Source organism: Hakea prostrata, chromosome 2, assembly GCF_041222555.1.
Source record: "Hakea prostrata isolate BN-2017 chromosome 2, UWA_Hpros_2, whole genome shotgun sequence".
Lineage (NCBI taxonomy): Eukaryota > Viridiplantae > Streptophyta > Magnoliopsida > Proteales > Proteaceae > Hakea > Hakea prostrata.
The window spans coordinates 573,510-586,281 of record NC_142601.1 but is presented as its reverse complement, the minus strand read 5'-3'; the positions used below and the strand labels follow the sequence as shown (position 1 = coordinate 586,281).

Sequence of the window (12,772 nt, the reverse complement as noted above, 5' to 3'; positions counted from 1 at the left end):
CAGAGCCAAATCCCAGATGTTTCTTCGTTCTTTGGTTTGCCTTTGCTAAACTTTGACGCTCCTTGATCTGCTGCTAACTACGCCAGCCATGGCCGACGTCAAAGGGACTTTCTTCTTCTTCTTCTTTGTAGCTCTCGTCTCAGGCCTCCTTGTTCATGAATCTGCCGCCATAGGTGTAAACTATGGCGCTACCGGCAACAACCTTCCACCTCCCAGCCAAGTCGCTTCGTTTCTCAAACAGAACACCATCATCGACCGTGTCAAGCTCTTCGACACCAACCCTGACTTCCTCCGTGCTTTCGCTAACACTGGCATCTATGTCACAGTCACCGTCGGCAACGGCGACGTCACTTCTCTCTCTAATATTTCCACCGCCCGGGCTTGGGTGGCGGCCAACATTGCCCCTTTTCACCCTCAAACCCTCATCAACCGAATCGCCGTCGGCAACGAAATCATGGCCACCGGCGATAAATACCTCATTTCCAGGCTTCTCCCTGCCATGAAATCCCTCCACGCCGCTCTGAAAGAGGCAGGGATCAACGACGTTCAGGTATCCACCCCTCACTCTCTCGGAATCCTCTCCGCCTCGGAGCCACCAAGCATCGGCAGATTCCGGCGTGGGTACGACAGGGTCATCTTCGCACCGATGCTTCAGTACCACAGAGATACCAAATCTCCTTTCATGGTGAATCCATACCCTTACTTCGGTTACTCCGCTAAAACTTTGAACTATGCTCTGTTCAAGCACAACCCAGGGATCTACGACAAGTACACGAAGATCAGGTACACCAATATGTTCGAAGCGCAGCTCGACGCCGTCTACTCTGCAATGAATAGGTTGGGGTACGGCGATGTGGACATTGTGGTGGCGGAGACTGGGTGGCCGTCGGCCGGCGAGCCAAATCAGCTGGGTGTGGACGTGGAGAGCGCACAATCCTACAATGGCGGTGTAGTGAAATTCGTTAGCTCTGGACGCGGCACTCCGTTGATGCCTAAACGACAGTTCGAGACTTACATCTTCTCCTTGTTCAACGAGAATCTCAAACCAGGTCCGATTGCAGAACGGAACTTCGGCCTTTTTCAGCCGGACTTCACCCCAGTTTACGACGTGGGGGTTTTGCGCGGTGGGAAGGTAATGTGATAATTTCATATCAGTAGAAGAAAGGAATTATACATTTTAAGAGTTTTGGTGTAATGGTAGTTGTTGGAAATTTTTACAGGCAGTGACACCAACTACACCACCAGGAGTTGCAAAAAAGTGGTGTGTGCCGAAGGGAGGTGCGAGTGACGCAGCACTCCAGGCGAACATCAACTACGTATGCAGCACAGGAGTGGATTGCAAGCCCATTCAAGCCGGGGGAAGCTGCTTTGATCCCGACACGGTCAGATCTCACGCAGCTTACGCCATGAACGCTTACTACCAGGCCAACGGTCTCCATGATTTTGACTGTGACTTCGCTCAAACCGGCCTCATCACCGCTTCGGATCCCAGTGAGTACTTCTTCCCTTGGATTTTCATTTCGTTTTGGTTTCTTTCTTGGTTCATCGATCGTGGTCGGTGTGGATCGCATTCTCTGGTGGTTCGCCACCAGATGTGGTGGCTGTTGCTACTGCTGCTTGCTTGCCAGATGTAAAGCCACGATATCGAATACGACAGTGGGGCCCACCACCACATACCGAGTTAACTCATACGTTGCTCAATTAGAAAGAAGTAGGAAAATTCCAATGAATGAAGAAACTGCCGATTCTCTGTTGAGCGTGTTTAAACACACATCCATCCATCCATCCATCCATCCATCCATCCATCCATGGTGCCATGGTGGTGTAAGTAACGCAAGGGGTTTGTCATCCCAATCACGCCACGCTACATCTTCGGCGGTTTCTTCGATCATGAATAATGATAATCCGATTCGTGGTGGGGCCCACTGAGAAATATATTCGCCCAGCAACGGTCATACTTTCACGTGACATCTGCACGAATCTCTAGGGGCACCTAGATTTGTGGTGGCATTTCGGCCGGGTTTCGTCCAATACATTGTGTTTCTAGATTTACGTTATTTATAGCTTTATTATGGGTTAGGTGAAAAGATTCTCTCCATCCGTTTAATTTAAAGAAAGAAAATTAAATTCATTTTATATTCTCTTGGTTTTTGCAGGTTATGGCACGTGTAAATATGTCTCCTAGGGAGATGAAATCATGAAAGTGCGTTGAAAACATCAGAGTATGAAATCGTCCTGTGGATGGAGACTCGGGGGACTCGAGAGAGACCTGTTGTAATCTTTGGCATCCATTTCTAACTATTTATTTCATTATTGCCCAACATACTTGTGTTATATAGAAAGTATCGTCCATCCATTTTTATCTATAATAGTGAATTAGATTTTGGGGAAGGGACGAGCTTTTCAACCCAAGGCATTCCATTTCCATTCTCCTGATGATTGATTTAGGAGGACGGTTGCGTGATGCTTTTAACGTCTAAATGTCTAATATTAAGATAGATAGGTTTGTATCCTACTTCTCCATTTTAGTAGATAACGTACACGATGCTCTCGAGTCTCAACATCTGTTTTATTTTATTTTATTTTATTTTTTTAATTAATCAAATGTACCTGCACTTGAAACTAAAAGGAGGATTACTTTTTACGGATGATCTAGTTTCCAGTTGTGAATTCCTCAAACGACATAATCACTGATTTTAGCTGACCGTTGCCTGAAAGAAAATTTTCTTCATCGACGGTGATAACTCGATATGGATAATGAACTATGGTGATTGGTGAAGAATCGTCGAACAGCCTTTCCCTCAGACCACCATAAACCAGTGAAGCTTGAATGCAAACATGGATGAGTTAATGGTGGAACGGTTGGAAATTCCTCAACACAAGTGTTAGATAGCTTTAATGAGTGGACCCACTGCTGGTCAGCCCGGAATTTGCGCCTGAGACCAATTCCTTGAACTATGATCCGATATTAGCTTCCTGTCCTGGGGCCGCCAAGAAGCTCAGCTCACCAGCAATTCAAAAACCCCAAAAATTCAGTCTCGAAATACCAAGCACCCAGGTTTGGAAGCTTACGAAACAATGAAATTATTTGAAGTCAGTCGAAGCCTTTACAATATCTTGATTTCTATGTACAACAGAACTTTCAACTCCAAATATACATCTTCAACCTTTCCACAACCCAAAACCAGCACAGAAACCGCAGGGGACAGCACCCAGGATTACCTGCTCTCAGGGCTCAGATCAGTTGCTGGTTTTGGCCGATCAAATAGGAAGATGGGAGGCCCATACAACCCTCACACTAGCGAGAAGATTGCACACCATAACACATGCAACTATACAGAGATGACAAAGCATGGAGAATAATGATTGGCAGCTAAGCAAAACAGTGGCTACAGATGTTGAACCGTACGCATTCTCACAGCCCCTCGACGGTGTCTCAAGTCCCAGTTCTGATGGAGGAAAACATGCCTGGCAGTCAACACAAAACTGTTGAGAGAACATGCAATACAAGTTATCCGCAAGCTGAAATGCATAAACTGAGAAGCAAGAAGATTACTCATCTATAATCGACATTGTTTTTTAAATTAGTACTAAGAGAAGCTTCCATCATATTTCCGTTTTTAGCTACTTCTTTTGGCGGGATGAATACAGATCTTATTAACCAAAAAACAGCACTGGACTTCCCAAGGCAGGAACTATAAAGCAATCTTGAGCCTCCCATAGGACACCACACTACTAAACTGATACCCACAATTCGTTGCACATTAAGTCTGTGGGGCTAATCAAGGACAGGTCTCTCAGAAACCAACAAGTCCCGTAATCTCAAACATGGCAAAAAATCTCATTTTGCCTTGGTGGTCGAGACAGCCAAGACATCAAGATCTTTCGGGGGTTTTTATTTGCTTTTCAGGGTAGATTTTCAGGGTATAGGCATAGCCTAATTTGAAGCCAATAAGCACAATGGAATTGTTAGTTTCGACTAAAACCCAACACAAAATGGCGTTCATGATTTGCACATGCTCGACTGTATGTGGGCAAAATTGGAAGTCTAAAAAATGCATTTTCACAAATGCAAATATAGACATTTTGGTAGAGTACACTAAAAATCTCATTAAAATGCAACAACAAACACAAACAAATAGAACTCAATGCTCAGTTAAAAATTACAATGAATAAGACACACCATACATGATCAGATATCCGAGGTCCACAATACATCATCATAGGATGAATGAGGCCTAGTTTAACAGAAGCTACTGTGCCGGCCTGGTTCCATCCAGCCATTATGTGTCTGTTGGACCCGATACTCACTTTGTACCACATGGTCATCCCAGGACATGAAGTTGAGAAGAATCGAGCACAACTGGACATCACCATCATGTATGTAGCATCATCAACATAATGAAGATAACAATCCTATGATATGAATCACCACCATAATGTGAATTTTGGGATGCAGTACCAACAAATACCTTATACGAATGGTATGTTGTTGCTAGAATCAAGTAGGGGTACAGATACGCTAGTTGGTGTGTGGCGACAGGGACAAGGTAGAAAATTGGCTGAGATTTGAGCAAAATACACACGGGGCAAAATTTCGCACTTTACCCACTCTAGGTAGAAGTGAGTATTGAAAGGTGAAATTTACAAAAGACCTAACACCAAAGGGAGGACCAAGGCAAGAAGAAGCCCTGGGCTTGCCACTCCTCCCAAGGCAGAAAAAGCCCTAGGCTTGCTACCCAGCAGCATAAGGAAGCCGATCAAACAACCAGCAACAGTTTCGTAATAAGATCCACAATGGGCTTCTAATTTCTGTCTTTTAGTTTCTATTTGAGTCAGTCTATATTAGGTCAGCTCTATTAAGGGTAATGCACATTAATTGAATAGACCTTATCAGGAAGTCACAAGCCTGATAAATCCAAATTAATTTTATTAAATAACCTATTAGGCTAGCATTTAGTATTAGAGTTATATTCTAATTCAGTTTCTATTTCAAGAAAAACTAAGCAAGCAACTGTGAGGCTATAGATAAGGCCCTACGGATGTAACAGTTCAGACTAATAAGATTCGTTAATACAGCCTCTGTGTCAGCTAAGAGAGAGATCTGCCTAGTTCTGTCCCCCTTGCATATCAGTCCACTACAAGCCGTAACTCTTCCAGTACACTGACAAGCCAGCAGCTGTTCCACCCCATCTTCCATCTATTTATTTTGTATTTTGATTCCAACCACATTGAAGTCCTGCTCCATCCCCATGTGCCATCCACCCATAGTTGAATATTCAACTATTAGTCTCCCCAAACTATAGATCCTTAATCCTAGGATACACACCAACATTTGGACCCAATTCCAGCCCCTGTTCCCAATCCATAACCTTATCCCTTGATGCTCTGGATCCCTAAAACCCTAACCCTAAGTCCAGAGCTCAAAGGGACCTATCGAACAGGCAAAATACACTATACTTCCTTGTTAGGAATTTAAATTGGGTCTCCTGGGTGAAAGAGGACTTAATCCAACAGTCATCCATCAATAATTCCCCAGATCTCGAGAACATAATATTGGCCCTCGACTCCACTTTCCATCCCTGTTTCGACCCAAAAAGAAACCCTAAACAGTTCTGGCCAAAATTCTCTAGAAAACCTAATATTTGCTAACAGCTTATTCATCTAAGATCTTGGATTATTGGCCCTCATTCAATTGAGGCTAGATCACTTAAAACTCAAAGAAAACATAAGAAAAACTATTTTGCCCTGTTGAGAGGATAAAATAGTCTCTCTCAGTCTAGCGCTAGCTCTAGTATTAAGAGGGAGCATCCCTCTCCTATTTGGATTAGGTCTGGGCTCCTATTTCGTATTGGTGTATTGGATTCCTTCTTTTATTTATTTTCTGCCTTCTTTTTATTTCCTATTTCAGTTCTAGATTAGTTCTCTATTCCTTCTTGTATTTATATTTCTTTTTCTATTCAAAGTAGGACTTGCTCAAATTGTAAACAATAAATTCTCCAATGGGAGCTATCAATAAACTCTTTAACTTTTTCTGAGCAATTACCTCTCAAAGCTTACGACATGCCCTTATAATTTAAGTTGGGCAGAATTTACACAGTGAAACCAATTAAACCAATAAATGAAGCTATTTTCATACTTAAGCTACATAACTTTTAGGCCCATGACCACATAAAACTTGGGACAAGGGGCCAACAATCCAACACCAATACCTATCCTCCTAGGTTGATTTCAAAGGAAAATAGTCCAATCCAGTGCTTGATGTACATCAATTCTCCTTCACATCATCTTGACACAACCCCACCATTAACCCTAATCCCTAACTCTCAAGTAGGCATCACGTTCAGTTATGGTCTACTTGAATTGGCTGTTTTTGTAGAGATCTTGGTTAACTGACCCTCTAGTTGATTTGTTTCGATCAAGGGCTGTATCAGGCTATCAGCATAACTATACCAAGACTGTTGAAGTTGACAGGCATTACATCAAGGACACGTTAGGAGGTGAACTTTGTGTTCCCTTTGGGAAGTCTGATGATCAGCTAGCTAATACTTCCACTAAGGGACTATTATGGAAAGTTGTTACATCCTATTCTTGTCATATCTATGCTCCAACTTTGAGGGGGTGTGTTGAATAATGTACTACAGAATACTGTGGGGGTATTCAGGTCTTTTTGGGGTTATATTATTTAACACTATTCACATGAACAACTCATAAAATAGTGCCTATTATTGTAATTTTGTTTCTTCTCTCTTCTATTATAAATATAGAAGCTTGATGATCTCATTAATCATTCAAGTAATACAACCTAATCATTCTGTATGCATGTGGAAGTCTCACGCCTGCAGTGAAACCACAAAGCAGGATCGAAAGCCATTGCCTGCAGATACAACCTACATATAAAAGCTGTGACAGCACTCCATCCTTTCTACCAAGTAAATAGAAAATCATTTACCAATTGGAAGTGAGGGAGGGAATTTAAAAGGACAGAAATATGATTCAGAATAAAATAAATGGGGCTCTTTGTATAGCCAAAATCTCACAAAATCTAGGCCATCTCGACCTTGGCAAGATGAAACGTGGTTTGAGACAAGATTCAGTCAGTTGGCTGAATCTCGACGAAAACTCAGCTAAATTTTCAGTATCCCGCTGAAATTTCTGTAAGGGGTTGTATGATATAAATAGTATTCGTAATTGTTAAACTATAATTGAGATTTTGACTACTACTCACTATCTTTTTTTTTGCATTTTAATAGAAGTCTCAATGTTGTCTTGTCTATCCATGTTTAGTTTTGTGAAAATACATGATCAAGTTTTGTCCGCACACAACCAGACATATGTGAATCAAGAAGACCATTTTGTATTAGGGTTTAGTCAAAAATAACATTTCCATTAACTTATTGGCCTCAAATTAGGCTGTAGTGTTGTACACAAAAAAATCAGACCCAAGAACCTCCTTAAACCCATCGAAACACTCAATTGAAACATGGTACATTATAAATCTCAGAATCTCGGTTGTAACTACCTAGTCAAGAAACTGAGACGAGACAAGATTTTGAACATAGGGTATAAGTGTATAACTAGGTGGTGGAAGAACAGGGACCAGCTCTTTATTTTCTAGTCTCACATCCATCAAGCTTTTCTGGTAGAAATATTACGAGTTTAGTTGTGCTTCACAAAGCCTAAATACAAAATTCCTAGGATGTGCCTGGATTGAACTTTGATCAAGATTTTTTATCCTAATCTATAGTTAAAAACAAGAGCCAAGAATTTAAGGCTCTGATGGAGCTTTTTTCAACTCAAGCAAGAGATGGCTTATATACTTATTGGTGAGTGAAATTCGAGTATTTGGCTCTATGAAACTGTGGGACTCTCACCAATTTTAGCAATATGGCTTGTATACATGAGCAAAAGAAGGAAAAGTCTTTTAGTAGAACCTTCTTGACATTTGTAAGCTCTTTTCATTGGCACTTGGTAACTACACTCGTATTTTATGAGACATTTTGCATGGTCAATATGGTATAATGATGCCTTCAAATAAACCTTTCCATCTGTTTATTTCATTAGTCAACCCCGTACACAGTTCCGTGTGCTGTTAAAGGTAAGGAATCCAAGAGCACTACTATAAACCAGAAAGGTAGCACAGGTCATGAGATGGGGAGACATAGAAACTAACCTGAGAGAGATGCACAATAAGAACCACATCATCCCAAATTGTTCCCAACTGAATGAAACAAAAGGTCCCACTGGTAGGGGAAGTGGGGAAGATAAACATAAAGAAGCCCCTAAATATCTCATTTAGTGCTTCGTGGATAGAGGTCCCCAATGAGTTTCATAAGCATAAAGAAAATGGTTCAACAAAGTTTAACCCAAGCCTTCATAAATTACAAAATAACTGCAGAGGGAATTAGATATAAACTTAAAAGATATTTTCCCATTTTCCAACCATTTTCTCTGCTCATTCAGATAGTAATGTGCCAAGCACTAGTAAGCGCAAGAAAAGATATAGAGACAGGGAAAGACGTTGAAGACTAACCTCCATAACCGTAAATATAATTTCTATTCTAACATCAGGAATGGTGAGTCAATTGTCGTTTGACGAAGAACTTCAGAACTTCGATCGAGGCCATGAGATGCCACCTAGCAAGTGAGATAAAACAAAGATGGGATATATCTCTGAAGAAATTAAGCAATAGGTCATACAATCCAAAGAAAATTATTGAAATCAAAATTCAATAATGATGCCAATTTGAACATCAAATCATTAAAGAAAATCACACAAACTTCCAAGGTGAAAAGCTACTCACCATATGTGTAAGAGCAGTATAGCGTTCCTCATTCAAATACAATGGCTTCCCCCTTACCATTTCGATATCCTGTAATCCATAAAAAATGTTATGCTACGAAGTCGGCGAGAGGAACTGACCAAGCAAGTCATATTTTGGTTCATCTATTAACTATGATAGCTTTTGACGACAAACGTGCTACAAAAGAAAACGATCTCAATGCTAAATATGGAAGTGCCTACTCCAACACCTTTTCATAAACTTTAAACAGTTTTTTTAACAACAAACATGTGAGGGAACATAATATCAATACTATGCTTGGAATTGCCAACTGTATTTGCTCACAATCTTTATACCTAACTTCAATGAAGAGTTCATATATGGCTAAAAACACTTGGCTTTGTTCCTCGCTCCCAGCTATCTGGGGTCAAGGCATCTAGGAAGATGACTCTTCTACCATCACCACAAAGGGAAGACCGCCTTGCTTTAAGTTCCCTGTTCGAGGGCAAAATACAGCACAAAAGTGTTTCGAGATGTAGCACCTAGGAAGACCGCCTTTCTGTAAGTTCAAGGGCCAAATAGGACATATAATTATCACGAGATTTAGCACCAGGAGCTAAATCTTGAGAAGGATTTGGTTAGTTATGTGAGTCCATATGGGACTCCTGTTTGGGATTTTCCAGTTCGATTGTAAACTTTTTTTAAATGTTCTACAGAACTCAAAATGACAGTCAGGCTCCAGTCATCCTCTCTCCCTCTCTATTTCTCTTCTCCTTTCTATTGTCCTTTCTCTGCTCTCTCTTCTCTGCTTCTCTAAAGTTCATATGGTATCAGAGCTGTGCTGATCGAATCCTTCAAGATCTCCCAACAAAGAAAACCCTGAGATTTATTTTCCTATCTTCTTGAAGCAGAGCGGTGGAGCTATCAACACTGTTTGATGGTCTTTTGCAGCAAATTGTTGATTTGAGGCAGTACTCTGTGTTGGTTTTCGGGTACTGGTTTGAGGAGCTGAGATGAGAGACTGTTTCTTCATAAAATGCAAAAGAATCAAGTCACTGGTGTTTGAATGAAGGTAGTTGGAATGCCCTTTCTTCTGTTTTGAGTATGTGTAATGCATTGTTAACCTAATTTTTCAGAGTTTTGGGACTGGTTTATGGAAATTTCTTTGGACCCTGCTGATAAATAGGAGACTGTTTTTGAATCCTATATTTGAGGACTGTTCTGTGAGAGATAGATTGGATCAGACCTTGCAAACCTGCACTAAGTTTCTCTTCACTTGTTTCAGGGAGGAATTTCAGATACTTTTGAAGAATTCTACTGCCCTATTTGTTTGGTTGCTAGTTTATTTGGTCAAAGAGACTGCTCAGCCTAGTATATTGCTGCCACTTTGTTTCACACCTAGAGTTGTCGAGAATTCTGCCAGAAGACTGGTTTTGCTGCTGTTTAAGTTTTTCCAGACCTGATCTCACTGTGAATAAGTATTTTGATGGATTGGTAAGGGAACCGTGTTACTTCTTATCTTGCTTGCCTCTTGCTGCCCAATATTTCTTCTCTGGTTTGGGCTGTTGTTTCCTGGACAGAAGAAGGATCAGGGTTTAGTTATGTACACTGATCTGAGTTGCATTATGTCTGAGGGTAAAACTGAACCTACGACTGCTATAACTGAAATTATGACATCATCTATTTCTCATCATAGTGCTGAACAAAAAACTAGAAGGGACCACCAATTTCCATTGGAAAGTAGTGTTAACAGGCTGTGGGGCAGTCCTGTGTCAGCTGGGAATGAGACATGGAAAACTGTAAATGCCCAAACTCTTGGACAGATGTTGAACTTCATGGAGAGGAATACTGTTGACCTAGTAACACACATTGACAGTGACAGAGCTATGGGATTATCTGAACATTTTATACTCTGGACAGAACAATCTTTCCCGCATCTCTGAGGTGTCACAAGAATTTTATAGGGTTGACAGGAAAAAGAGACCTTTAACCCAATATTTGCAGACTTCAAGAAAATGTATGAGGAGTTGAATGCTATTTTACCAATTATTTCAATGTGGTTGGGATGCAAATCAACAGGAATAGTTAGCAGTCAAGGCATTTTTCGAAGGACTTGGGGAGGAACTTGATCTAGAAAGGTCACAAACTCTACGGGGAGATAAGGTAGCATTCATAGTTTGAGACTTTTTCCCAAGCACTACATGTGTCTAGAGAGATTTCACAAGTCCAGCTCCACTAATAATTCAGCTTCAGCATCTTTCACTCCAAACCATTCAACTTGTTATCCGTTCATAAACTACCCACAACTTACAACTGTTCAGTCACTTTCTTTCCTGGTTATTGTGTGTTTCATGATTTTATGACGAAGATGACGCTTAGGAGAGACTGTGACTTGTGAGTGCTGTACTTGTTTGACAACACTTCCTCAATGCATGTTTGAGCACGTCTACTCTCACCAAATTCACTACTGTCAGGGCCATCCTTCATTTGACAGTCTGAAATTTTTTTATAATCGTTTATGTAAAATTTCTTCTTTACCTTGTGAGTCACATCAATGTGGGAAGCTTCATTATTTGAGCTATCCCTTGCGGGTCAACATTCAAGCTAATAAAACCCTTTTCTCTTGTTCATTCTGATATGCACGGACCATGTCCCGTTACTTCTATTTTGGGATTTCAGTATTCTGTTACTTTTGTGGATTATTCCAAAATTACCTATATATATTTAATGAAAAATCATTAAGAGTTTTTTTATGTTTTGTGTGCCTTTGTTGCTGAAATTCATACTCAGTTTAGGGTGGTTATCAAGATTCTTTGGAGTGATAATGATATAGATCCAACACCAGAATGGCCTATTCTCCTTTAAAATCAACCTAAGGTTAATAGATATGGATGTTAGACCTCTGTTTAACATGTTTTTGTGTAGTCATGAGTCTGTACTATGGGCCCAAAAATTTAGTGTGTACGGTAAGTACAAAAATAATTCAATTACTGTAAATTCTGCCAAACCTAATTTGTAACGGCAGAATAGTCTTCTTGAATGTTATATTTCAGTTATAAGAGTCTTAAGTCAGTTTAGGCTAGTTAGTTTCTATTTTCCTAGTTTAAATCAATTTCTGAGTCCTAATTTCAGGATTTCTTATGTAAGGCTATAAATAAGCCCCTCGCCCATCGATTAACCTAGGACAGAAGCGTATATGCAGAATCTTATTCTCCCAAATCTTGCGATATACTTCCTCATCATTCTCTGCTTTTTCTTCTTCGTTTATCCTGCTGATTGCTGGTTTCAGAATCCTGGTTTCTAACATGGAATCAGAGCACCTATAACCAGCTGAAGCATTCTCTTCTTTCTTCTGAACAGTTCATTCTTTCTTTCCCTTTTTAGCGTGCAGACACCCATTTCTACTCTACTAATGACCCAGATCCCTCTTCTAAGAACACTAATGAGGTAATCCATCCCTGCTACAATCAGAGACCCCAGAGGAGCCGATGAACTCAATTACTATTGGAAAATTCCCTGAGATTTTTACTGCACAAGTATGATGTACAAGGTATGCTGGATATTGTTATTTCTTGCTGCTGTTGAAGGAATCTGCCCTGGTATGATTTCAAATCCGCCTGCATTTTCTCACTTGCTGCTGTCAAAGGAATCTGCACTGGTATTATTTAAAATACGCCAAGTTTTTTTTAGTTCTAACATTGTTGAATAGAACCTCCTGTTGTTTTTCTTCCTTCAGCTCTTTGGGTTGTGATGTTCACTGGATTATATGCTTAAGACATGTTTTTGCATGCCCTATTGTGGGTCCAAGCTGGTCTACATCTTGGCCAAGGGTAAACTATGATACATTTAGTCCTCACCTCCTTCTACTAAAGAAAAAACATATCAAACCTGATCCAGAGATGATGCATAATAATGATCTGGTTCTGTTGACGGTTATTATAATCTCACTTAGTTATATTTGTTAAAAGATAGAACATGATTCTTGTCTA

General features: G+C 40.4%; 2 protein-coding genes across 3 annotated transcripts in view; one reads left to right on the top strand and one right to left on the bottom strand.

The window, feature by feature from the left end:
• Positions 1–2,969, top strand: LOC149023151 (glucan endo-1,3-beta-glucosidase-like). The gene is made up of 3 exons (XM_089143700.1): positions 1–1,132; positions 1,221–1,491; positions 2,157–2,969. The coding sequence occupies exons 1-3, from the start codon at positions 89–91 to the stop codon at positions 2,183–2,185; spliced, it is 1,344 nt and encodes a 447-aa protein (XP_088999826.1). The 5' UTR covers positions 1–88; the 3' UTR covers positions 2,186–2,969.
• Positions 2,970–3,059: 90 nt separating this feature from the next.
• PRT6 (proteolysis 6) overlaps positions 3,060–12,772 on the bottom strand; it is a 66,727-nt gene continuing 57,014 nt past the window's right edge. Inside the window, exons 17-19 of one of the 2 annotated variants that reach the window (XM_089143699.1) lie at positions 8,805–8,873; positions 8,534–8,637; positions 3,060–3,486 (exon numbers count right to left, since the gene is read on the bottom strand). In XM_089143699.1, coding sequence (XP_088999825.1) covers positions 8,557–8,637; positions 8,805–8,873 — 150 coding nt within the window. In that variant the 3' untranslated portion in view covers positions 3,060–3,486; positions 8,534–8,556. The remainder of the gene's footprint in view (positions 3,487–8,533; positions 8,638–8,804; positions 8,874–12,772) is intronic. The other variant, XM_089143698.1, reaches the window with a different exon arrangement.

Bases quoted from the DNA above. Each gene is read 5' to 3' on its own strand.
- LOC149023151 (XM_089143700.1), top strand. From the start codon at position 89: ATGGCCGACGTCAAAGGGACTTTCTTCTTCTTCTTCTTTGTAGCTCTC. The intron at 1,133-1,220 runs GTAATGTGATAA...AAATTTTTACAG, and splicing joins GGGTTTTGCGCGGTGGGAAG to GCAGTGACACCAACTACACC. The intron at 1,492-2,156 runs GTGAGTACTTCT...TGGTTTTTGCAG, and splicing joins CATCACCGCTTCGGATCCCA to GTTATGGCACGTGTAAATAT.